The 25,244-nt window shown below is 42.1% G+C and overlaps 1 protein-coding gene across 5 annotated transcripts in view; it reads right to left on the bottom strand.

Annotated features, from left to right (window-relative positions):
- Positions 1 to 2,585: 2,585 nt before the first annotated feature.
- NFATC2 (nuclear factor of activated T cells 2) overlaps positions 2,586 to 25,244 on the bottom strand; it is a 94,627-nt gene continuing 71,968 nt past the window's right edge. For 4 of the 5 annotated variants that reach the window (XM_069872097.1, XM_069872094.1, XM_069872093.1 and 1 more), the window contains exon 10: positions 2,586 to 8,632. In XM_069872097.1, the coding sequence (XP_069728198.1) occupies positions 8,577 to 8,632 (56 nt within the window). In that variant the 3' untranslated portion in view covers positions 2,586 to 8,576. Of the gene's footprint in view, positions 8,633 to 11,922; positions 12,011 to 25,244 lie in introns of all 5 variants that reach the window. The other variant, XM_069872095.1, reaches the window with a different exon arrangement.

Raw genomic sequence — 25,244 nt, forward strand, 5'->3', positions numbered from 1 at the left:
AAAAAAGTAAATTAAAGGGTGGGGGAAGTACGTAGCTAGCAAAAAAATCATTGATACCCTGTCAAAACTAGTAAGACTTGCACTTGACTCCTTCAGTGATTACTCCTAGGCTGTCGTTAAAGCCTGCCACAAAATCACAGTATTCCCTTCTGTTCTGCTCTGAGGGACAGGGGTGTAATATTTTCCCCTTGGCTGTACCGCATGCTGCTCTGCCGCTGGCCCCCACCGCGGGCCAGGAGGGGATGTCTCTGCAGGCACTCACTGTGGCTTTTCTGGAGGGAGTTTTCCAAAAGCAGACACTCTAATCCACTCTAAACCTTCGGCAGTATTTTAGGATAGGCACTCATAGCTGCTGCTTGCTCCTGGGAGAACCCTTGGGTCACGTTTCTTCTGCTCCCCACTCCGGGCTGCACGTCTCTCATCTCTGCCAGAGGAGCCAGGATGGGTGCCCGTGTCAAGCCCCAAGGTCTGAAGAGTTAAGCTGCAGTTTCTTACTGCTGGTTTTGTACTATCTTAACCCCGGACACAGCCCAGCCCTCAGGGCAATTAATAACACCTAGAAACAACTTCTTTAGTTGCACACACTCCCATGGTTATGCATAAATACTGTAGTTGGCTGAGGAAGGTATGTTAGGCTTTTAGCTTGGTTTCTGAAGAAAACAAGGCTGGTACCGTAAATGCTGGCTGCTTGTTCCCTATATCCCATTTCAACCAAAAATCCCGAGGAGAGCTGGGCTCTCATAGATAGTTAGATAGCTAATAGACTGCAATGCACAAATATCCTTTTACTATGTGTATTTCTTGTATTTATAATATATTTGAGTGGCAGATAACAGTCATATTTCTTTTACACGCCTGCCTTTCTTGCCTTGTCTCCCTCTTTGCTGCCCTGCTTGATTTCAGCTACAATTTCAGTCCCACCGTCTACTGAATCAAGAGCTGCCTTTGGCCAGTTGGTGTGCAGCGCGGCTCCTGCAGCCTCTCCCCCTCCCCCTGAGCTTTTCAGGTTAAGGGGCTCCTCACAACCTCAGCGATTTTGCTGTGCCAGCCGTCTTGCCCTTTGGTTTAGCAGGAGCTCAAGTCCTGTGCTGTGGCCTCCCCTAAATAAAAATCATTCAAACCCCTTTACAGTACGAGTGCACAGAGCTGACAGCTGCTCGCATGAACAGACGGTCCGACCGAGGCACAGGAGGTGAGCGGGGAGAGGAGGAGGATGCTGGGTGGGAGCTCCCTGAGCTGCCCCGTTGACCGTGGCCACCTGAGCAACCTAGTGATGATTTATTTAGTAAAGAATCTGGCACAAAGCTGAAAGGCGGCGTCTTAAATTGAGTAAATTATGTTTGTAATAAAAAGAAAAAAACAACCGAACTTGTAAATCACATATTTACACAATGGAGCACGCGAGCAAATGAGTTCTCGTACAAAACCCAGATGTTCGTTAGAAGCATGATTTGGGGTTTTTTTCTTCCTTGCTGCTACCATGAAAAGGAAAACCGGGAAAGAAGTCAGCTATGGTGAAGGAGTATAAAGGAGTGAGTTAAGTCTACCAAATCCAGGGAATTTCCCATTAAGATGAAAACTCTGGGGTACTATTGTTGTCTCTTAATTTGAACCCAAGATATAAATTAAAACCAGAGTATCAGGTCAGGTGCGTCAAGTTCTCAGCCGTTAGCTGTGGAATTTCCAGGTTAATGTACTTAAATTTTTCTGTTGCTGAATAAAGCTAAAATCCTGTGTGCCGTATATTTGCTTATCATAAAATATACTCTCCTAGCCAGTAACAGCTTCTTTGTTGGCGAAGCCCGTCTGCTTTATGAGCTTCCCAGCCTTTGTAAAGTGCACTGGGAGTTAAGAACTTCCACATGGCGCTTGCTCTGAGGCTTTTGTGAATAAGCAAAGCGCTTGCTCCATGTCCAACAAATGCATCAAAGATGGTTCAAATCCTCTGGTTTTAAATGCAAAGGATAATATTGATTTTGTTAAGGTAAATGTCTTTAATTGTATGCTATGTGAACTTGACTCTTACTGACACATAATGGGCTCTGGGCATTTTTCCAGCACAGAAGTATGAAAAGATCTGTCTTTTGGTGCCTCCAGGCAGAGAAATGCAAAAGTAAGATTTAGATGGACAAAAATTAAACAGAGTACACGCCCAGACTCCAAAAATCATATACTGATTGCAGAGGGACATTTACAGTGATGGGAATTAGTGTTGTATAAAGGTGAGAACTCTGTGGAATATCTCTTGATGTGGAGCATTTTGTGCTTTGTTATTGGGATGCTGCTGGTGGGAATAGAAAAATTAAATGAGAGAAAATAGATGATAAGAGAAAACGAAGTCCACGTAATTGTCACTGTACAAATCAGTCTGTCTTATCTACAGAAACTGAATGGGAGCCTGATGCAAAGAGCTACTGGGTATCTCATTCACAAAATACATGATACTCTGAATTCCTTACGCGCATCCCATTTGTGAGAGTTCAGGAGGGCAGTGAGGACAATACTAAGGAATGGGTCACCTACCCACTGGTATTAGCTTAGCAGAGGCAATAAAGGTATTTAAGAATAAACCAAACACTCTTGCAGCAGGTGATATCCTTTCATTTATTGCTAAACTACCATAGTACAGGCAATATATAAAAATATTTTACAGACAGCAAAGAAGTCATATTATGTAGAAAGTTAACAATGTTGCAGGAATGTGAATGATATAAACCCCTTTCCAATTCTTAAAGTTAGACTTCTGAACAGTTTGATCAAAAGGACATCTGTTAGGATGATTTGAGTGGCAATTGCTCACTCGTGTATCTATTAATGTGCTGTTTTACCTGAACATACAGGGCTTCAGCAAGGAGGCCTGGATTGTAGGGACGGATCACTCCATAATCACACACAAATCCCTAAGTCCCAATTAGGCCACCATCGTTAAGACTGAGCTGTACCTTGAGTTTCTGTTCCCAGGTCTCACCACGCAACTTGTGTTGTACAGTAGTGATCAGCATCAGTAAAATGATGGCAGTTTAATCCAGGAATAACTGATTATTCCAACAGAATATCTATAGATTTCTGGGTTATTGCAAACACATAAATCCTTTTCCATTTTGTGACTCGGTCATTCCAGAACTTTCTACCCAATTTTGCTATTTTATGAGTTATTGAAAAGAAACTCGGAATACCAGCTTTTCCCCAGATAACCGCTTGTTTGCAGCCTACATGATCTTTTAAAATACCAGCCCCTTCATTTGAAATTTATTGCAATGTGGGTCAGGTACCAATTTACAGGGTTTTTTTGTACCCCAGGAACAATGAAAACGGCTAAATAAATCTTAAACAGATCATAGCAGATTTGATACTGAGTGGCAGTTATACAAATTGCTATCAGGTGCCACCTGCTGCAGTTATGAAGTAGCAGATATTAAAAACCAGATGTCAATCTTACGTCAAATGTTCAAAAAGGTGGATTATTCATTCTGAACTGAGATGAATAAAGATTTATAACTTTCCATGTGTGATGGCAGATAGATACCTTACAGCTACAGGTAAGAAATCACTGCAATGTAAACAATAAGGAAAACAGTTGATTTCCAGAGAGTTTGCAATTCATCTGGTCTATGCTCAACATTTATGTCTCTTCCTATTGCACAGGAATATGTAATATAAATAACAAACATATGGATTACAGCTAAACTGGAACATCAGATGACTTTAAGTGGTGCAAAATTTATGACGATCTGAATCAATTCAAGATTTGAAATTAAGACAGTAATTTTCCTGAATCCCATATAGCAGATAATTGTTCCCTATTAAGTAGCAATTTGAAAATAAATGTAGGGGAAAAAGTTGGATTGAAGTATTTAGAAACATATTTCTGAAGTGTTTAAAGCTGTCTTTGAAGTCTTTGGAAAATTTCTCAAATACATCTTTTTTAGGACAATAACAAGTCAACAACTATTGCATAGAAAATTAATAAACTCAGAAAATGAAAACTGATCCTTTATAAATACTATCCTTACTCCAAAAGGTTTTGCATATTTGGTCAGACAAAAAAGCATAGACAGTTTTGTAAAGATATGGATTATAAAATATACTTTAAAAAACATGCTAGCTAATTTGAGAACCGGTTTAGATATGTTATTAAGCAGCAGCATTTTATACAATAGAGAATAATATAGTGCTGGTTTTGGAAATATTCTACATTCAGAAAATGTTGTATTCCTACAAGAAGAATGGAAGTGATACATATTTACATGGATACAAGTAAAGCAAGTGCAAACCCCATGATTCTTCTACATTCTTGCTACCAATAAAAGCACATACATTAGACACTTTCATCACTGTTGTTCAGATCTTACATTTTGCTCATTCTCATGGAGAAAAAAAAAATGGGACTTCATATTTCATTGCAAGTATCTTCACGAGCAATTACTCTCCTGGCAAACTGTACTTCCAACACTCATAACTGACAAAAAAAAAAATCTTCCTGATATCCGTCCACTCCCACTCCACTCTCGGACTGTTTACATATCATGAATGATGATTTTTATCCTACGCATTCATATATTTGATGCAGAAGTTTATAGAAGCTCATCCTGTATTTGCAGCCAAAGCTTGGATGGAAAAACGGAAGCAAAAAATGATGCACACATACACAAAAAATCAGAGATGAACTTTTGAGTTCCAATGCACGGTATAACTTTGGTGGAAAATGCATTAGAGTCGCTCACCCTGCAGATAATATATTTGGAGGCCTTTGGTACAATGGCAGGAAGGCACTGTGGTGAAACATTCAGATAACTGAGGAAAGACAGAATTTCCTCATGTGCAAATATGGCTATCTTCCAGATAAAGTGAGAACAAATTACTCACAAAATGGTATTAACTCTTCCAAGGCTAAGCTAATGCTTCTACAGACAGAGAGCAAGCTCTATGAAGTAACAACTGGAAAAACACTGCTCAGCAAGAGCAGGAAATAATTTAGTACTGTGTATTTCAAAGTTCTTCATCCTAGCTATATAATTTTAACATATCAATTTTCTTTTTAAAAAGAGACAACAACGCGCAATACTATGTCTGAGGACACTCCTTTTCTCCAGAAATAAATATAAAGTTAGTTAAAGCTACATTATTTAACTAACAGTTGCATGTAAAAGCAGCTAGAGTAGCACAGCCTGACCTCGTGTAGCTGTAAATAAAACCACTAAAATGTAGTCTATGTTATATACGTCTTATGAACCCTCGATCCAGTAGCTGACTTCATGTGCCTGCGTTTGGCTGGCTGGACGCAATTAAAGGATCGTGACCCAAGTTTGTAACATGGTGAACGTGTGTGTCTTCACATATAATCATATGTATATAATATATCCACACATCTATATGGTTATAGTATATAAATACACATGTATATGCACCTACACAAACACACATACAGACTAATATCTATGCAATACAAATGAGGAAGAAATACAGCTAATGCGAGTACGACTAAGGCACTTGTAGCAGATTAAAAAAAAAAATCCTCTCTAGAGTAAAGTGTGTGAAGGAACACATAAAAGCAGTGGAAATTTAACCTTCAGTTAAAGAGCACATTTCATGGGTGCATCCTGCAAAGCAGCTTTGCTGGAGCATTGCAGAGACACAGCGCTTTGCCTGCCTGGGTCCCTCTGAATGCTGAAAAGCCTTTGATAAGAGACTGTATTTTTCTTGTCTAATATCAAGATTTATGACTTATAGCAAAAAGGGGAGAAAGATGGTTAAATAATCAGTGGGAGATAGTGGCAAAAAATAAAAATATTAAAATAAAAACCCGCATCATGAACATGCAAACAGCAATCAGGCATTGCAGGAGGAAGGGTGCGAGTGGATTTGGCGTGTAGCTATCTGACTTCAAGATCAGCCATTCATCTGGATAAAGAGACTGTTGACCAGCAGTTGCTGTGGACAATCACCAGATGCACAGTCGTATATTTAGACTGCACCAGCACATCTACATACTTGAAAAGAAGTTCATGTTCTTCTTTGATAGTCTATTTAAAATCCAGCAAGAGAAAAAGTTTCTGTCTGTTATTTTGGATTTCTGGTTTTCTGTTAATGGGTCTTTGGTTTGTTTTTTTAAAATTTCTCCTATGCTTTACAGGTTGGATCACAGAGAACTGGATGGTCATTTTTGGTCCTTCTAAGTGTGAATTCTGTGAAACTGGGAGACACATTCGGTCTGTTCTTTTACTCAGCTGCAGCAAAGAACTTCTGACAGGTAACGTTTGGCCTTTCGACCTAAAGAATTTTTCAAAGAATCCAAACCATCAGGTTGCATTAAAAATCTGTACTGTATGTCAGATTCTGGTTAACTGGCAGTTTTAAAACAATCCAATATAGCTTATTTGAGGCATGCAAGCTAGTTGAAGTACTATACCAGTGCTCTTTTACAATCATAAGTAAGTTCCCTGTGCAGAAGTTATTTCAGCTAGTCTGAGCCTCAGTTTTGTTTCTGTAAAAGTCAGCAATAATAAAAGGTCATTTTCACCTCTGTGGGCAACAGGCAGAGGCTCGGCTATCTCACCATTCACAGTGATGCAACATGCAGAGCTAACAATATAAGCACCAGAATGAGGCATTCGGTGATTTTTTGGTGTTGCTGAAACAGGAGACTCATTTTGTGACAAAACACTTGAATCTCACAAAGTGGGGTAACGCTCACCACCCTACAGTGGCGCTGCTGGAGTTTGTCAGCAGTATTTCAAGGGGAACAAAAAAAAGCAAACACCTCAAGCCGTGTTATTAATGCCAGTTTAGGATACACAGTAAGGAAAGGTTCTGGGTCTAGACTTGGATTCAGGTGAATCCAGAGCTTAAAGACACTCTTGTGACATTCAGATTTCAGTTTAAGATCCAAGTAGCTGAGACCTGGTCAGGTGTTTGGGAAACTCTAATGCTCCTGCCTTCCACTCTAAAACTAAAGACCTTGCAGAGTTTAAGCACCAGTGGCAGAAAAGATATTACACTCAATAATTCTGAATATATATCTGTTGAACCAAGCACATACTCTGCAGGGTTCGTGCAAGATCTTTCTTTCAGTCTTGGGGAACCAATTACACAGCTGCTCTGCTAGGTTGCTGTATTCATAGAACCTGATCCCTGCTGTGAGCACACATGTGGGTATTCATCGAAGGTTACTGTGAAACAACTGAAAACAAGATAGATTCACTGTGTTTTCTAGAATAAAGCTCAGCTCTGTACTCTTAAAAACATCAGCATTCCTCATTTACGAAACCAGAAAAGATTACTACGTATTTGCTACGATACTATGGCTACCTTTTACTGTATATTGATTATCCACACATGACGCCTTTTTATCACACTATGGTAGCAAAGACAAACCAAAATGTTATAAACTTCCTTGCTGTACTTGTGCAGATGGCAGCGGTTAACTTTTATCATGATAAGCAGGTGTCAGTACAGTGTATTCTAACACATGAAGCAAAACATAACAAACATACTAACTCACATGGAAATCTAACCTTACCAGAAATTGCTGGTAGCTTTGCAAAGCTAAAGAGACATGGTGAATATAAGTAAGTGTATACCTTTCCTGGAACATATGGTTTCTGTAAGACACAATTATTTTCCTCTGCAGCTTGTGTATTTAAATGTTACGGCTGCTAAACGAGACAAGCTACAAGCCAATAGCAGGTTCTATATGAAAAGAAACAGCAACAATTTGTTAGAGATAAAATATCAAAGATGTGTTCATAAACTGCCTAAATATTAATAAGGATCAATCATAAAATCTTTGGATTTTCTGTGACTCCTATATATTAATCTGTTTTATCTGGTTTTGTTTTACCTTGGGAAGGTGTTACACCTGCTGAATTGCTCTTATCACCAGTTCTCTGTGAGTATCTCTCTCCTTCAAATTCTTATCCAGTATGACAAGAAAGATGAAGAAAACTCCTGAATTCAGCAGACATCTACTGTTTGAAATACTGATCACAGTGCTCAGAGTCAGAAAAAAGATGGCTTTTGATCCCAGGTCAGATAAAGGCTGAGCAAGCTTGGGTTGCCTCAGTTTCCTACAACAACAAAATTTCTCAAAGGGCTTCAAGACCTGGAGGGCAAGTCATTGTTAGTGAACTGCAAAATGTCGTTATTCTTTTATGGAATATATTACTCTTTCTTCCCCCATTTCCCACCCCACCCAAATAAGCACTAATATATAACCTCCCTTGCTTTGTGAGGTGTTCGGGAGTGACATATCACTTCTCCCTTATTACTAAGATAGATCGATACATAGATAGATATTTTGCAGCAGGCTTGAAGAGTTTCCTCAGACAAATGCTCTGTTGTATGAGAACAATATGATCTTTGGTCAAAAGGAAGGGTGTCCTTCTCGATGTTTACAGAGAGAGGTGGTGAGTTGCTTAGTCAAGGCTGTCAGCTTGATGCCAATACATTGTTCCTTGCATTGAATTGGTGCCTTGAGATGAACAGTTAAGGAAGCAGGAGGTTGCAGGGGCATTGGAAGGATCTAGGAGGTCAGTTATGGAAGGATTTGGCAAAAGTTGTCTCACAAATCTCTTCTTCTATGTCTGATTTCTGGCAGGCAGTCCAGAAAATTCCTTCCTAATAATTTCGTTAACTGTAAAATAAAAGAAAGAGGAAAAAAATGTTAGAACACTTTCAAAATCGTAAAAAGTAAAAGCAATCCTTGGGCAGTTTGCTGTTAAGCTGAAACGTCCCTTCTGTATTCATAATATAATTTTATTAAAATCTAAACCTTTTAGTCCTATTTTGCCAGACTACACATTCTTTTTAAAGCAAGGGGAAGGAGTGGAGAGAGGGGGTTTACACTGTGTTCAGAGTGCTTCAAGTACCATACAAACACTACTGAGAAGCAGTATCATGTGTCCAGTACACGCGACATCCCTTAGGTACACACCACCTGCCCTCTTTCACAGAATCTCACACAGAGCACGGCACAGGCGCTTGATGGGAGAAGCAGAGAGACAATCCCCTGCACATCCGAGTACAGCAAACTCTCCTGAAGGGACCTCATAGTCTGTGCCACACAAAGAAGTTTCCACCCGTCCATGCTCAAAAATCCCATTGTTAACACCCCAGAGTTCAGCTCTTTTTAATTCCAGCCAGTAAATGCCCGATAATGAGATTGGTGCCTCTTGGAGAGGGCACAGGCAAAAAAGCACAGCTGCCAGCACAGCTCCTGTCCAGCCCTGCTGCCCAGCTCTCTATCTGCCACTGTCACCTGCTGGCTTCTACCAGCCTCTTGAGTGAATTCTTGCAAATAAAGCACATAAGGGGGGTATCTGGTGTGTTGCTGCTCTGCAGTGCAAGCAAGCAGCCAGTGGGAGGTGAGGCTGGTCCACTCTCAGGCAAATATCCTCCTTCAGCTCAGTTCGAGCTTCCTGTTTGCTCTACCCAGGAAATGAGAGGAGCAGGTCTTCAATGGAAATTTTTCACAGCCTCAGCTAAAAATAGCAGTGAGGTAAAAGAAGTGGGCACCCACTCTTACAGGGTCATTTCCTTTCTAAAAACAAGTGGGCTGAGACTACGAGCCGATTTATTTATCAACAAGTTTGTTTGAGCAGCCACTGTACCAAAAATACCACCTACGAGGTTCTTTTCGTTTCACACAGCCACGACTTGTGGAAACATCAGAGCCAAAAGACATGTTCATCTAGGAAGGGTTAAATATTCAGTGAAAAATGAGTAGGCAATTCAATGGAGTGTACTAAACCTACAATCTTTCGAGGGGTCTGGTTTTGGTTCTGTTTCCCAGCCTGAGTTTTAGGCAAAATGAAATCCATCGTGCAGTCTGCAAGCCCGAAGCTCTGCCAGCACGGGGACCCCTGCTCGCGGGCTCTGGGCAGGCTGGACCGTGTGGTAACGGTCTTACTCAGCCTGCAAACTTCACTTTCCTTCCTGTGTGCTGCACGGGAGGTCAGACGTGGGGTTTGTGGGCTGAGGTTATAGGGGGACTACTGTCTGAAAAGAGCTAAAAAGTTGCAGGGGAACAGTATGAAACGTTAACCCCAGGGGCAGGCGGCAGGGCTGTGCATGAGCACAACTGGTGTCTGTGTGAGCTCTTACAGGTGGCAAATTGGATATTTGTTGCAAGCATCTGAATGACAAGAGAGTTTCCTGCTTTCAGTTGCCCTGAATGTTCTGCAATCACCCTGAATTTCAGCTAAATCTATGTGGTGAGGGGAGTTAGGTGTAGCTTAAGTGGGGCAATACTAGTCTGGGAGCTCTAAGGGAAGGATGTGTAAGTCAATGATTGTCCCAGCACAAAAAGTCCCAATCTACAACCAAAGACCCTAAATCTAATTGATATATAAACATAATGGGAATGGATCCCAAGGCAAATATCTTGGCGTCACCTCCAGACCGACTCTAGTGAACTCACACATCTGGTGATCTCTCCAGATTTGGGAGCACATGGATGCAGATGCCGGTGCAACCTCACTGACTTGGGTTTCAACAGTAGGTTGAACAAAATCAGCAAACTGAAATGTGTTTAAACTTCAGAGGAAGCTGAGACCATGTGCTGAACCTGCAACTGTTCTGAACTCACATCTACCTTTGTTAGGTAACCTGGTTAAAATATATCTCAAGTGTTGGTTCTCATTCTTTGCTCATTTCTACACAGAGGAAATCGAGATTATTAATAATAAATGAAATATTGTTATTTAAGTTGCCTGGCACGCTGCAACTCTGGCACACTGCTACTGATCCATTTAATGAGAAAGAACTGATTAAGCAGGGCCATGAGGAAATAGAAAACAATAAAGGAAGATTAAAGCATTAAAAAAGATATTGAAATAACAGCTGATGTCAGCCATCCAGTCCAAGGAAACACCTAGCTAGGCCTGAATCCCTCCAGCATATCCTCCGTTAGACACTGCTGTCCTATGAGTATTACAACAGCCCTGGTGCTTGGAGATCCTCAAGTTAGCTGAATGCAAGAGGCTGGCTGAAATCATGGGAGAATGTCTGTGTTCTTCTAATCACTCAGCTTTGATGAGTTAGAGCCAGTCGCTCAGGCTCCAGTCCTCAAAGACATTTAAGACTCTTAATTCACATCCTCTCAGATAGAAATCTGGAGTGTATTCACTTGCGGGATGATGGTTCTATTAAATACCAAGCTTCAACTAGTAGTCCAGAGACAGAAAACAGTCTCCAGTTTTAGCTGGCAACGAGTCAGGCTCCTTGTAATTGATTATATACACGCACACACGCTCACATGCATGTGTGCACACACATCCACACACGCATCGGAGCAACAACTTCACTCGCGTTATCCCATGCAAACATCTGGAGCAACACTGATGAAGTTGATGTCACAGTGCTACACCCACGGCAGGGACCGGGGTCTTGAGCCCTTTGGCGATCCTGCAAGGGTGAGGGTCTCATGAGGGGAGGCAAAGCTCAGCTCCAGCGGGCTCCTCCCTGCACCAGGCAGGGATCCTGCAATATTCCATGTTTGCTCCACTGATGTGGCCAAGAGGCATTTTTACATGCAAAGCAAACACAGGACATGCAGGGAGGAACTAGTGGCATAACAGGGACTGAGGAGGAAAGTTTAGCCCTGAACTTTTAGTGTGCCTTCAAATCACGACCAGGCAAACCCCGGTTCTAACGTGGTTCTAGATGCTGCCTGGAAACAGGAGGCTTTAGCCCAGCATGCACAACCCCATCTCTCCTTCCCTGCCCACCAGGCCCCAGCTACGTCAGGACAGCTCTACGGTACACAAGTGGGGAAGAAAAAGAATGAAAAAAAATTAAAGTAAATAAGATTTTAAACCCTTTAAGCCAAATAAAAAGGGGCATGACTTTTTAATTGAAAAAAATAAATAAATGAAGGTTAAGAGAAACACACAGCTGGAGAAAAGGCAGAAAAATACCAATTACCTTTCTTTTTGATTGCTTGGATCAAAGATCACAGTCATTCTTTTTCATATAATGTTTTGTATCCAGCTAAGGTGTGTATCTATCAGCTCTGAAAAAGATTTGCAAAACCATTTTTGAGAAAAAAAGGTAACCTTTGACCTATGTTGCAAGGTCAAACGTTACAGTTTTCAGCTCCTCTTTCATTTTTGCGGTTCAATTTACTAAAAGGACATTTCAGCATATACAATACATAAGGCAGAACGTAACCCCTGACCTTTCTATTTGCTCAGATCCAGCACTAGATTTTAATTTTTCCCCCTCTTTTCTCAACTGATATTATCTAAAAATAAATGTGCAAAAAAATTACACTCTTCAATTGTTCACAAAACATGCAAAATGCTGATAAATCGATCTGAGACTTCAGAGGCACAGGAGGTCCATGCATCTTGTAGTCAGGTCAAAGACTAGTCACTGCCTTTTACAAAACTCAGTTATATTATCATTTTAGTGGCCCAAATAAAACATGACACATTCATGCTAGATCAAAAGTCGGTCCCTTTTAAATAAGAGATCTAATCACAGTGGCCATGCAAGTTAGACTTTGCCTTAATTGTAAAGAATAGGAAAGATATGTGCAAAGAAATTATGGAAGTTATGTCTTTGCTTCAAACACAAATAAGGCAATTTTTTTCTCATAAAATGGCAATATTTAAAATTCTGTTTCATTTTTTTTCTGTCTGATGTTTTTAGATTTCTTTCGAATTCATTGTGAAAGCATTTGGCACTTCCGCAAAACCATGTGGAAAATTAAAAAAGATAATTGCAATATTAAAGAGGCAAAAGCACTCCTGAAAAAGTAACTTAGTTTTGAGTGCAAGATTCAGAAGTGTCGTTGCTGCTGGATTTCAGGTGACTATATATAGAAGAGAAATATTTTACTTGGCTCCCTAAGACTGTGCAGCCACATGTTGTACCCTGGAACCTACCTCTCAGTACACAGCCTATTTTATATTCTGCATCCTGGAAAATCAGCTTTTGCACATGCAAGCAGAGCAACTAATTGACTGGTAAATACAAACTTAGGTGTATAAGGCACAAGGAGCCCAAATCCAACAAACCACATCAGGTAAAAATACCATGTATGGGTAATGGGGTTATTTTATAAATCAGCAGCAATGAAAGGCTTTTTTCTGTAAAATGGGGAAGCATGACTACTAAGAGGTTCTTAGCTATAAAGCTTTACTTTCATTATACGCCAAAAAAATGTTTTAGTCTATTGAAATAATACCAATAGATGCACCCTGCAGCTTTTCTTCCTTGTCCTGTTTGTAATCCATGTGGTCTGTTTAAAGAATAAACCTCTTCAATGTCATCCCGCCCAACAGCATTCAGATCATCTCTGCTAATGAACTGAACTCTTGGAAGAAGATACTGCTCTCAAACTAAGTGGCAATTCATGTCTCATGATGCATTTTTCACTAGTAGTTTCAACAGGCTCAAAACCCATCGGCATCTTTCCATAAATTTAACATCATAAGACAGATATGTGATGGAAACCAGAATCTAAATAAAATGCATATTTTTGGCTAAAGCCTGTCCCAACTGCAATCAATATCTGAACTCCTCATGATTCACAGGATCTGGATTTCACTCACAACATTTAAGTATCCTTCCCTTATATTTCAATATAGATCCAGAGTGAGGTGCAAAAAGAAAACTGTCAGTATCTATGGCACTATCCTACCCAAAATCTTTCTCAGGAAGCTGGGTGCGTCTGTAAGAAAAGCGCAGAGAACAAAGATAGCATTTCTGCTAAAAAAAAAATCAGCGTCCTAAACACACTACAGATTAAAGCTATCAAGAAGGAAATACACAAAACACAAATCTGTCTGTGACACCAGCCCAGAAATTTTAAGGATTTTCTAAGTGCTTTCATTACTGTCCGTGGGCTTCCAGAAAAGATCAATAGCCTAGCACTACAAAACAAAAAGCACGACCTAGTGGTTAAAGCAGAAGACTGGGTAGTGGGACTCCAGAATCAGGACCTCTGGAATATCATTGTCGTGCCATATGGCTCTGGTCAAGGCCAAAGTAACCCTGCAGGATGAGATTTACTACAGGTTTGCTTTGGTCTGAAAAATGCAGAACGACTGTGAAGTTCACACTCAGAAAACCTAAGTAATACATGCCCAGCTAACAGAAAAAGCCTGAAATGATAATGATCTGCATAGAATAAACCTGTACTGTGTGTGGATGCAGTAAAGAGCAATGATTTTCAAAAGTCCCTATAGGAATGTTTTAAAGTCTTTAGTCACAGGCATGAGGTACTGAGCTCACTCAGGCACTCTAAACATCCTAATAGGCAACAATTTTTGTTACCAACCTAAAATCCTTAAACCAGTAAATGTCAGTCAATTGGAGTGCCCAATACCTCTAAAAATTAGGTCCTAAGTATTTCTATCATGAAATTGAACCAATACAGGTAACGAAGAGCACTTTGAAGACATGTGTTCTGGCTTTGCTCTACAACATTTAAAGTCATGAGACTAAGGAGCACCCCTCAGTCCTAGGGTTGACTTGTCCTGGGACACATTGGGGTACCACTTATAAGAAGCTGCACAGATGCTCTCTCCGCTGTGTGGTAAGTCTGGAACTCGTATCCCCTAACAGTTGGTAGCCTGAACAATTTCTTTTAGACAAACAACCCTCTGCTTTTGTTTATTCATGCATTACCCTCCAACAGAAGTTGGTACTCTGCAATTCCCTGCAGCAGTGACCAGTTACAAGGGAAGGAAAACAGAGCAGTTTGTGTAGTGGAGACACTGAAACCTGTGCTGCGCTCCCTGCACTACCTGCCCTGCACAGAGCTGCTGGACGCTTGTCCTATTTTGCCACGCTTCACTTCAGCTTGTTACACAAATGGTTAAAATCTTGTAAATCAGTAATAAGTTGCACCTGAACCTGTAAGTGATTAGTAAAAAATCATTACACTTCCATGGCCAGAGGACTTTCACACAGTTAATCAGTTAAGAAAAGAACTGGGTGTTAACTGGTTGTTTAATTCCCTGCAAGACCAGTTTACTGAGACCCCAGAGCAAGAGGACTGAAATCTGAAGTGCAAACATCATATGGGAGAATTATATTGCTTACAAATGGCATAGCCCCCGAGAGAAACGGGTGCCAAATGCTGATCTAAAGTGAGCTGAGTGGAGGAATTCTATGGCTGAGCAGGTGCTGTTTGTGGTGCTTTCAGTTATTTCATCCATTTGATTCCTGTTTGAATCCATTGGAAATCAATGAGTTTTCTAGACACCTTCTCCATGAAACAGGGGATATGTGATATATGCAAACACACATGCACGAGCTTTCTCATCCTGGGTTGTTGACTGGAACAGCAAGAGAAAGAGTAATTTTTACTCCAAAGTGTGATTTCCTGTTTGCTTGATGGATTTCAGTATTTAGTCATCAATTTTTTATCAGAAGATTTTAAGATAGGCACAAACTCTGCCTACACATTGACTGGAGGAAGAATCCACACCAGCTGGTGATCTGGAAAGGGCACCTTCAGGCAGAATTTCATGCCCTTTCCCTCCTGCCCTCTTAGGCTTCACCATATCGCTGGGGGAAGCCTTTGGAGCTCATTTGGAGGCTCCATCCCTCTGGTGTAAAAACCCTTTAATTTAGAGGAGCTGCATCTTAGTCACTGCATGAGTGCAATGGGAAGACACACCCCACTGAACTAGGGTGTTTCTTTAAATTCCATTCTTAGAACCCTTTCTCGCCCTGCCCATAGTGCTGCACATACTGAAACTGAAGCCAAGGGCTGGTGCTCCGGGTGCCACTCGGTGCCAGGCACTGTCAGTCCCATTCACAGGTTACCTGACAAAGAATGGCACTGGATATTAATACTGACACCACCGAGAAGCATATGAATGCGAAGCGAAATACTTGTATTATTAAATTTGCTGAGAATATTATAAAAATCCTGTTTATTTATTTGTTAGATAAAGCCTTTAATTCTGTTTACTCACTACATGTAAGGCATAAAGGGACTGCAATAAGATGTGATAAGCAGTTCTGTGAGTGTCAGCGGCCACTTTGGGAAGCATACCTTGAAAGTGGAAAACTAGATCAGCCCGGGTGTGATGAGGAACTCCAGGCCACCGTGGATTCGGTTTGTAGTAGCTTTCCATAACAAAGTCTTTTTTTAACTGACTTTCTTTCTGCTCAAATATATTTAGATATGACTTTCATTTTGCAGTACTCTGATGCCAGATAGTTTTGGCTGAAATTGTACGGGAAGGGACACGTGTTTGAGTCATGCAGTTGGCTCTCTCTAGTTGATAGAAAGTTACTGAGAAAAGATGAAGTTCATATTTAGTTTTAGTTAACATGCAATGAGACCAAGTAAAATATTCCAAGTGGAATACGCACATAATAAATAAATATACAAAACCTTATACCAGAAGGGGATGGAGTTTATTTTCTTAAACCACATTCACTGGCTAAACCAACCCAGAAATATTAGGCTGATGGATTGAAACTTAAGGATCACGATGCAAGAGGCTTCATTTTGTCACTCCTAGCTCTTGATCTAACCCTGCGGCAGCTGCTTCTGCTGCAAAGCACAAGGGTAAACTGTGTTCGCATCTATTTTTGTGTGCGTGGTTTGGACCTTATGAATTTGCTACATAAATGCTGAGATAAGCAGTGCCATTTGGTACTAAGACATATTTCTATTAGATTAAAAACAGCAAAACCAAAGGAGGTTGGCGATGATTTTTTCCTACAGTAGTTTGCACCTCATGGTTTAAAAGCTAATGAAACTGGTAATAGATACCACAATGCCTCTAAAATAGTAACTGCCAGCAGGAAAAGCACACAAGCGATAGCACTATTTATTCACATGTCACTTTGCAGTTTCATCATTCTCCTAGACTTAACCTATTTACTGAGAGGCAATGAGTCATTCAGTGAAGTGTTTCAAAAATGGAGAGAGAAAAGAGAACGGACGGGAGAAAGCTGTTTTTTACAGGAAATAATTGGGGGGTAGGAACCAAAGAACAGTTACAACATGTTCAGGATTAGCTGAAAGTAACAAGAATAGGCAATGCTGCTGCTTTTTTTACTTCTGACACAAAGGAACTACCAGCTCAAATATTTAAGCAAGGGGAAACAAACCATATTGCCCTTCTTTAGGCAGTTTTGTAGGGGATGAACAGTCAATAATGTAATCTATTTTCTCCCCTTGAGCACTAGTGCGTATGTCTATTAATCCACAAAACTCTTTACTGGATCTTATTCTCTGGCATCTTATCTTCTGCTGCATCTTAACTTTGCACATGTCCCTGCTGAAGGGCTTGTGGATTCTTGCAGAACCCAGGCCTCTCCAGCAAACCAGGCTGCCCTCCAAACACGTCTGAACCAAATTTTAGCCTGGTTCTCAGGAGAAAACAGGCAGCAGAAAATCAGTGTCCCAAGGTAACAGGGAAGATGTACAAGTGACCTGCAATCAATTCTGCCAGACAAACCAAGCTCTTCTCTGGAACATGCATGCAAATAACCTTCTGCTTGCAATTACTCTGCTCTCACAAACAACTTCAGCACAGTGAGTGCAAAGCAGGGATATGTTTCTTACGTGCTTTAAAATAAAGAGAACCACGGGCAATAGGCACACTGTCCATAGTGAAAAACACTAAGCAGGGGAACACATGAAAACGCTTTTGCGCACAGATTATTTTTCTATCATGACTCCACATCCTTCAGTAAATGATCGTTTGTGACCAGATTCGTCCCCTCTTTGCATCAGGGACTGAATAGCAAGCGCTGTTTCAGGAGCCCTGGCATCAGAAACGGCTTTTGCAGATGATGGAAAGCGATAGGCACTGCTAGAGAGGGCTGGGGGGTTGGGCAATTGAGTCCAGGACAGCTGAGCACCTAACTCTGGGGCTACAGTTACAAGTTAGCTGGAAGGAATCCAGACCATTAAATATTTAAGTGGTTATTGACAGAGTGTTACAATTCACATCTAACAATGTCAGGGAGGTGCCACATACAAGATACTGCGTGTCTGCCCACATCCATCTGTTTGCTTTTATTTTGCACTTTGACTGTAAGTCCTTTGAGGCAGGAACTGTTGTTTTTTTCCTTTGGAGTCAACACTGCATCTGCCACAATGGAGTTCTCATCTGTGTGTGGGTTTCTAACATAAAGTAACGTAATAATAAAAATACTACATAAAATTATGGAGTGGGTGTATAAATCTAGAGACCATTTTGAACCAAGAGAGCCAGCTAATTATAAGAGATGCCTATAACTAGAAAAAGGAGTGCAAAAGACTATGGGGTGCAGATACTGTAACTGACTTTGCATCTCACCTTAAGAAGACCAGGAACATCTGACCGTAAATAGCTCGCGAGAATAAGAAAATCGTATATGCATCATCCAAAGACTTCAAACTTTCAATTTGAGTCAATCACACAAGCAAGAAAACTTTTGTTCTCAGTATGAAAAGAAAAGGGGATACAAATTATCAGAAATAGAACTGAACTCCTCAGCGTCCAACAGTTGCTGAGGTGACTATCTTTAGCTGAAGCGCAGCCAGTGCTATTGAAGCTGGGCAATTCTCAACCTCACCACAACAACAATAACCTACATTTGTTCAGAAATCAGCCCTCAATTATTTGCAGACCTCCCATCCCAAATTCAGATCAAGATGTAGGAACAACCACCCAAAGAGCTTGCCCCAGGGAATCCTTCCCAGGATTTAATGATGAGCCATCCCAAATTTTCCAACTGTGAGGTCTGAAAGCTGAGTGTATCCCCATGCAACCCAGGCAGGAGGTGAAATACTGTGCTCATTGCAGTATCTCAGGGGATGCTGCAAGACGCTGCAATTACCTAGCAAGACCATCCTACTCACTCCCAAGTTCTCATCAGCTGTATGACAACGTTATCCTTTATACACAAGTTTGCAGAGCTACCTCATGAGCTCTGCATCTGTAGCTCATATTGAATCTATTAGTCTGCATTTAACCATCCATTGCTACGCTTCCTGGGTGAATTCCAACCAAACAATGAAGGCTTTGGAACCACATCATGTTGAAACACCCTCTTGCCTAAAATAAAGATAAAACTTGCTTATGTTTTATATGATCTCATCTGACTACAGAACACATTCAGAAGCAACTGGCAGGCCATCCTCTCAGCTAGGAATAAAAGTTGAGTGGGAATACTGTTTGTCCTACAGTTGGGGAACTAGCCACAGACAGCTGGAAGACACAGCAGCAGCAAAGCTGAAGGCCAAGATCACCATAACTCCTTCTGAGTGGTTTTGGAAGGAAAGGGACTGCCAACACAAATGAAATGCCCCAGGTAACAGATGCAGCATAATGAAACTATATGAAGCCACTGGCTATCTTCCACAATAACAAATTTCTAAAGGTATTTTGGTAGCTAACTCTCAACTAAATCACTGTGGATTAGACATCCATCCACTTTAAAAAAGATCAAACACACAGAGAGACAAGCGTGCATCACCTCTCAGAATCTAGCGCAAACTGTATCCAATGTTTCCCTGACAGATGAGACGGAACAAGTGTTGGGGAACATCAAAGCAGCTGTTCTGTGACAGGAACTGGGGCCTGTCCTTTGGGATGCTGAGTAGAGAGTGGAAGCGTTTGTACTAGTAAGGGGTGATTCATTGGTGGGGAGATAAAGCTGCCTCCTTGCGTCCTCCTTGCAGCAGCAGCATGAGGAAGGCTCACAGCGTGTCTGTGTGGCACCACGATGTGACTTCACCATCACCACCATCGTGGAGTGACACTCCACAGTGCTGCCACAGCCTCTTCTCTAGGACACGGGAACAGCTCTGATGGGTGACTACTACCAGCTGCTGTGCTTTGCTGCAGGCTCAGCGTAGAGGGAAAGGACAGCGGAGAGCCACGGTCAGGAGAAATCCAGCTGAAGGAACAGGACGGCTGTCCATCCTAACCTGTGCTCCCTCGTGACTTGTGAGGCTTGGAAACTTGGCTGTGGGCTGCAGCATGTGCTGCGGAGCCTGTCCCCACCCAGCCAGCTCTGGCTCCCAGTGTTCCTCGGCAGGGCAGCACTGCCTGGCAGTAAGCACTGGTGCAACAGTTCAAAACACAGTGGAATTACCTGTTGGCCATGGCATTGTTGGGCCCAGCAGCACCAAAACAGGCAGGTGCCCAGTAAAGGAGAGGGAATACTCTAAGTAATACAAAAATACCACATCAAGAGACCTAAAACTTAATGTAACTTACTGGTGGGAAAAGATAAACTATCCGAGAGACTGGGTCTCCCCCCTTTTCAGCCAAGAAGTTAAAATGTGCTCCAGTTGAAGTGGGTGGTTAAGCCACAGTAACTTCAGAGCTGGCCCATGCGACAGTGGGTACTGGGAGAGGGCAGAGGGAGCATCGCAGAACTGAAACCTTCCCCATCTTGTACTGACAGCAACCAACAACCCTGGGGGAGCCCCATCAAGCAGAGATTGGTTATGTTTCACAGTCAAGCCAGCAGCCAACATCACTGCAGGGCCTGTCGGCACAGAGGGTGAGGGGAGCTGTGCTCTGCCCCAGCTGTGCTGCAGGTCACAACGGGGCTTTCCTCTCAGGGGTCCTCTTGACATGACTCTAATCAACACTAAAAATAACAGCACAGTTTATATCTGGGCTGGAAATCACCACTGTTAATAGTGAAAGCCAGAAGAGTCTCCAGAGAGAGTTTGGTCACTGGTGACCCTGGCTGAGAACTGAAAGATGATCAAGATAGAGAGGGCTGCAGCCTTTTGGCCACAAAAGCAGAGGCAATTTTTATGGTTCAATAGGGTGACCATCTCCAGTGGGCATTCTCCTGCCTCTCGTTATCTGTGCTAGGTGCCCCAGAAACATCCCCCAGAGGCATTTCTTCTATACCTGCTTGTGTGAGGCACCCAGCCTGGCCTTGTTGCTGCATGGGGGCCAGAGAGAAACATAAGAGTGGCTGGTTTGGGCTTTTTTTTTTTTCCTTGATTCAGAAATGTCATCTGCATCCAGCTGTTAGCATTTCAGAAATCTGCTGGGATTTGTTTTCCTCATGTGGTTCAGTACGGCTGATGCTCCAGCTGCAAAACCCTTGGCAGCCAGTGAGCCTGCTTAAATCAACTATACATGAAAGCCCATGTCCTGACCTGCACCTCCTCTCCTGGGAGCACCCAGGGTCTCCCCTTGGGCAGCAGCCTCGACACTATAATGGGAACGATGCTTAATTCCATTGCAACCACACCAGATGAGACTGTGGTGATCAAGAGCTGCACAAATAGGTATCTACATCAAATCATGTGGCAGAGAAAATATTTTAGTCGCAGCCAACAACATCCTGACTCCAACTTCTGAATGCGTGGCAAAGCTTACACTGTGAACTGCAGCGTAATAAAAACATTGTAAATCAATAAACTCCCAAAACACAACAGCATTGCTACGCACTTTCAGGTTTTCTGCTTTTCTGTAGGGTTGTTTTTTAAAATCCCATGTTGTCATGACTATGATCTGTTATCTACACAAAGACTGTGATTCAGCAACAGCGCAGGTTATACATGAAGAACGAGGGTAATGTCTTTACCCGTGCATTTCTTCCTTGCTTTCTCTCAAGGCCACAACTATCTCCTCCTCCTTCCCCCTTCCCAGAGCAGACACCCCTTCTAGAGGTGGAGAACAGCCAGATCCAGAGTGCCTTGAAAGAGCAGGAGAGACTGCAGCATGTTACAAGAAGGCGAGGGCTTGCTGAGACTTATTTCCAAGGAACAAACGTTTGATGGGGTGTGGAAACATGGTGATTAAGTAAAGTTAAGGGACAGGGCTTCATTACTTAAATAATTCTTCATTTAAGAGCTGAATCCCAAGTGCCCCATTTTCATCCACACAATTATAATTCCATGGTCATTTACTCAGTGACATGGTCAACATCATCCATCACTGAATAGTCAGGTAAATACAAACTGCTGCTGGCCGGATCACACAATGTAGTCTGATCACATAATTGGCGTCTACATGTCTTTCTCCTCCCAAGCAATGATGGCAACAATGTTGGGTGATTAATAAACCCTGATGGTAATATTTACCAAGTAAGCTACAAAAGAAAGTATAAGTAATATGAAAGTGTTTTTGCTGCAGTAGAGGCGTTCAGTAGCGTGCTGGGGGTGCATCCCTGGCAGGGGTAGGACAGTGCCTAGAGGCAGTGATGCACTCCTGTGATCCAGCCTCTGCCTGCCCAAAGCTCTGAGAGAAAGGAGTAGACAAAATCCTTTTCAGAGAATCCCTAACTCCTGCAGACGATAAGCACATTGTAGCTGAAGTTAAACAAAGAGGAAAAGAAAATATATAGTGTGGGCTACTTGTAAAGTCACTAAATCAGTGGAGAAGGGGTTACTTTAATTTCCCTTTTACTTGGAAAGGAAAATAAACTGAAAAAAAAAACCCAAAAAAACCCAAAATAAACCCACCACCTCTTTTAAGGGTTGGAAAAAACCTGTCTAAGAAGGGAGATAGTTGAAAACGCCTGGTTGAACACGTGCCGTTTTCCATCTCCCCAAAGCCTTAGTATGTCTTTTACCACTGGCCTGGATGCAGGCACTTCACAGCGCAGGAGAGGCGGGGCAAGGAGCAAGAGGACGTGAAGTTTGCTGTGCTGTCCAGAAGATGAAAACACTAGTGCTGTTTATAGAGGGAAACCCAATTCGTCAGCCCAAATGAATTCCTGTGCTAATCCATGCAGGCTTCATGTTTTCCACCAGCCCCAGCCACTGTAAAGACTATCTTTAGGAGGCAGTGTGTTTGGAAAGGAGCAGCTGGAAAGAGGGGACATTTATGCCAGGTTGGAAGGCTTTCTGGTATGGAAAAAGAGGAATGCTCTCTTGGGTCTCCCCACAAAATTAAAGCATCTTCATCCAGAGCAAAACGATGCCAAGCACAACAAACAAAAGCGGCTTTCCCCAACTCTCCTGGGCAGCCTCACTCCAGGGTTCACAATGGTTTCCATAGAACTTGTTTTGCTATCATAACAAATTCGATCTATCCAGGCGTGATGGCGCGCACTATTTTCTAAAGACAAGAAAATTAATTTCCTCACTTATTTGTCTGCCAAAGCATTTTTGTCTAGGTGCCACAGCCAGGGACTCCCTAGATATCCAGATAACTGGTGCATCTGCCTGTCGGCTCAATGCAGCGTGCATCTTGAAAAATCCTTGAGAGGTTTTGGTCTGTGGCACCGATGCAAGGTACCTTTACTGCAGAGCCTAGGGGAGAGGCTGCCCTTGGGTAATCACTCTCGCTCTTCAGCTCTGAGCCACTCACGCTGAGCTAGTCTCAGTGCTGTGTGCCTGCGTGCGGCAACTCGAGCTTCCTGTAATAAACCAGCCATCAACTGTGTGCAACTCTCCTTGCATACAAAGGAGGAAATGAATGTCTTGTTATACTGACCACAATCTGCTGAAATGCTAGCAAATATTACAGCCTAACCGTGATTAAGGGCTAGATTATTTGCACGGCTGGTGTGCCGGAGAGCAAGAGCTGCACTGGAACGTCACACAGAGGAGAGATTTCTTTCAGCTTTTCTGCAGACACTTGCACTCAGCAGTGGTTTTTGAAAAGCAAATATGCTTTCCTGCATGATATATGAAGTTGAAGGAGCATTTAATGCCACATCTAAACCAAGACCATTATCAGAACAACCTAAATTCTTGGAAAGTAATGATCTTGATCAGGGCTTACCTCCTAGTAAGACTCAGAAACTCAAAAGCGGCTGATGAAGACCCAGCATGAGCACCAGGAGTTGTCTGACCATAAAGGGAATGAAATGTCGGGTACATTAGCAAGCTTCCTCTGGCCTTGTGGCTACAGAGTCTCCTGGAATCAAGCTCTCACAAAATAACCGATGCTGTGTTGCTCATAATGACAGATATTTAACCCATGGAGGTTTAACTGTCACAATACTTTCACCATTGACTCCCATACTTCTGAAGTGCCTCCCCCTTCATTTAGTCATTACCAGTCTTTCCAAAGAAACTTAGAAACCACCTAAATAAACCAGCATCGATTCAGACACTGCAAATGTCATAAGAGTCATTCAAGTGTCTCACTATTTGTCCTACATTTGACTCGATTCATTCATGGATGATGAAGTCATTCATCATTAAGAAACCAAACCACACCACAATTTGGGAATCTTTGACAAGACTCCCCTTGGCACAGATGATCAGAGGGAACGCTGCAAATGCTCACTCCTCTAATTTACTGCTGCTTTCACCCTGGCCCAAATTATTCTTTGCATGTTAAAAGCAAAGGCTCAGAGTCCTTGCACAAAGGCAGAGTGAATCAACACATAAGCACTGAAAAAAGGACTAAACTATGCTCTCACTTTGCTGTGATATCCTCTGGCTATTTTTGCAGGGCCTCCAAGTTTTCTGGTCATGCAGTGCAGATGCTTTGGTGCACAAACAGATCTGGCACGTGGCTACTGCACTGCCAACACCCTCCCACAACCAACAAGTCAAAGTGTGCTCAAAAGCACGCAGCTGAGTGGAAGCAAGGGACAGTCCCCTTTGACCTTTACTTCCACATCTGACAGTTATCCAGCAGGTGAAATTCTCCCTCAGATGCAACCTACCACTCCAGCATCCATAGTCAGAAGTCAATAATACTTCTCTCACTAAATCTCATTAAACTATGATTTCACTCTAAAGAAATTACATCTGTTCAGCTGAGGGCAGCATTTAGCCTGTGTTTTGGCATGCAAAGTTTCCAAATTAAAAACCCACAAAAGGACATGGCTTGATTAAAATGGGAACTGTGTGAATTTGGAGAACCTGCAGGAAGATGAAGAGCATTAGACCAGTTTCTCATTGAGTAGTGTTGCTTCACTGAGTCACAAGGGCATCACTGGTGAAGCCTTTTGATCTTCACTGGGTTTACTCCAGTTAACAGTAGCTGAAGATTTAACTCTGTTACACCTGACACTGTTTAAATCCAGCTAAAACCCAAGTTTTCATAGTCACTGTTATCAGACTATTAGTCATGCGAATCATGAGATCAGAATTTGAATTTTCAAACAGACTGTAGTATTCCTAGTAGGTGTGCACCTAAACTGGAGAATATGCTCGCAAAGTTGGAAGTACTTGGATTTAGGAGTTTTGTGCAGACCCTTTTCACAGAAAGGCTCCACCTGTGAAATTCACAGCTGGATGTATGCCCAGATTTCTGTGCCTGCAAAGCTGAAGTGTGGGGATTTGGAGTGGTGATCCAGACACAACTGTATTGTTTATACATTTTAGGTTGGCTTTTACCTTC

This window comes from Phaenicophaeus curvirostris, chromosome 18 (assembly GCF_032191515.1).
Source record: "Phaenicophaeus curvirostris isolate KB17595 chromosome 18, BPBGC_Pcur_1.0, whole genome shotgun sequence".
Taxonomy (NCBI): domain Eukaryota; kingdom Metazoa; phylum Chordata; class Aves; order Cuculiformes; family Cuculidae; genus Phaenicophaeus; species Phaenicophaeus curvirostris.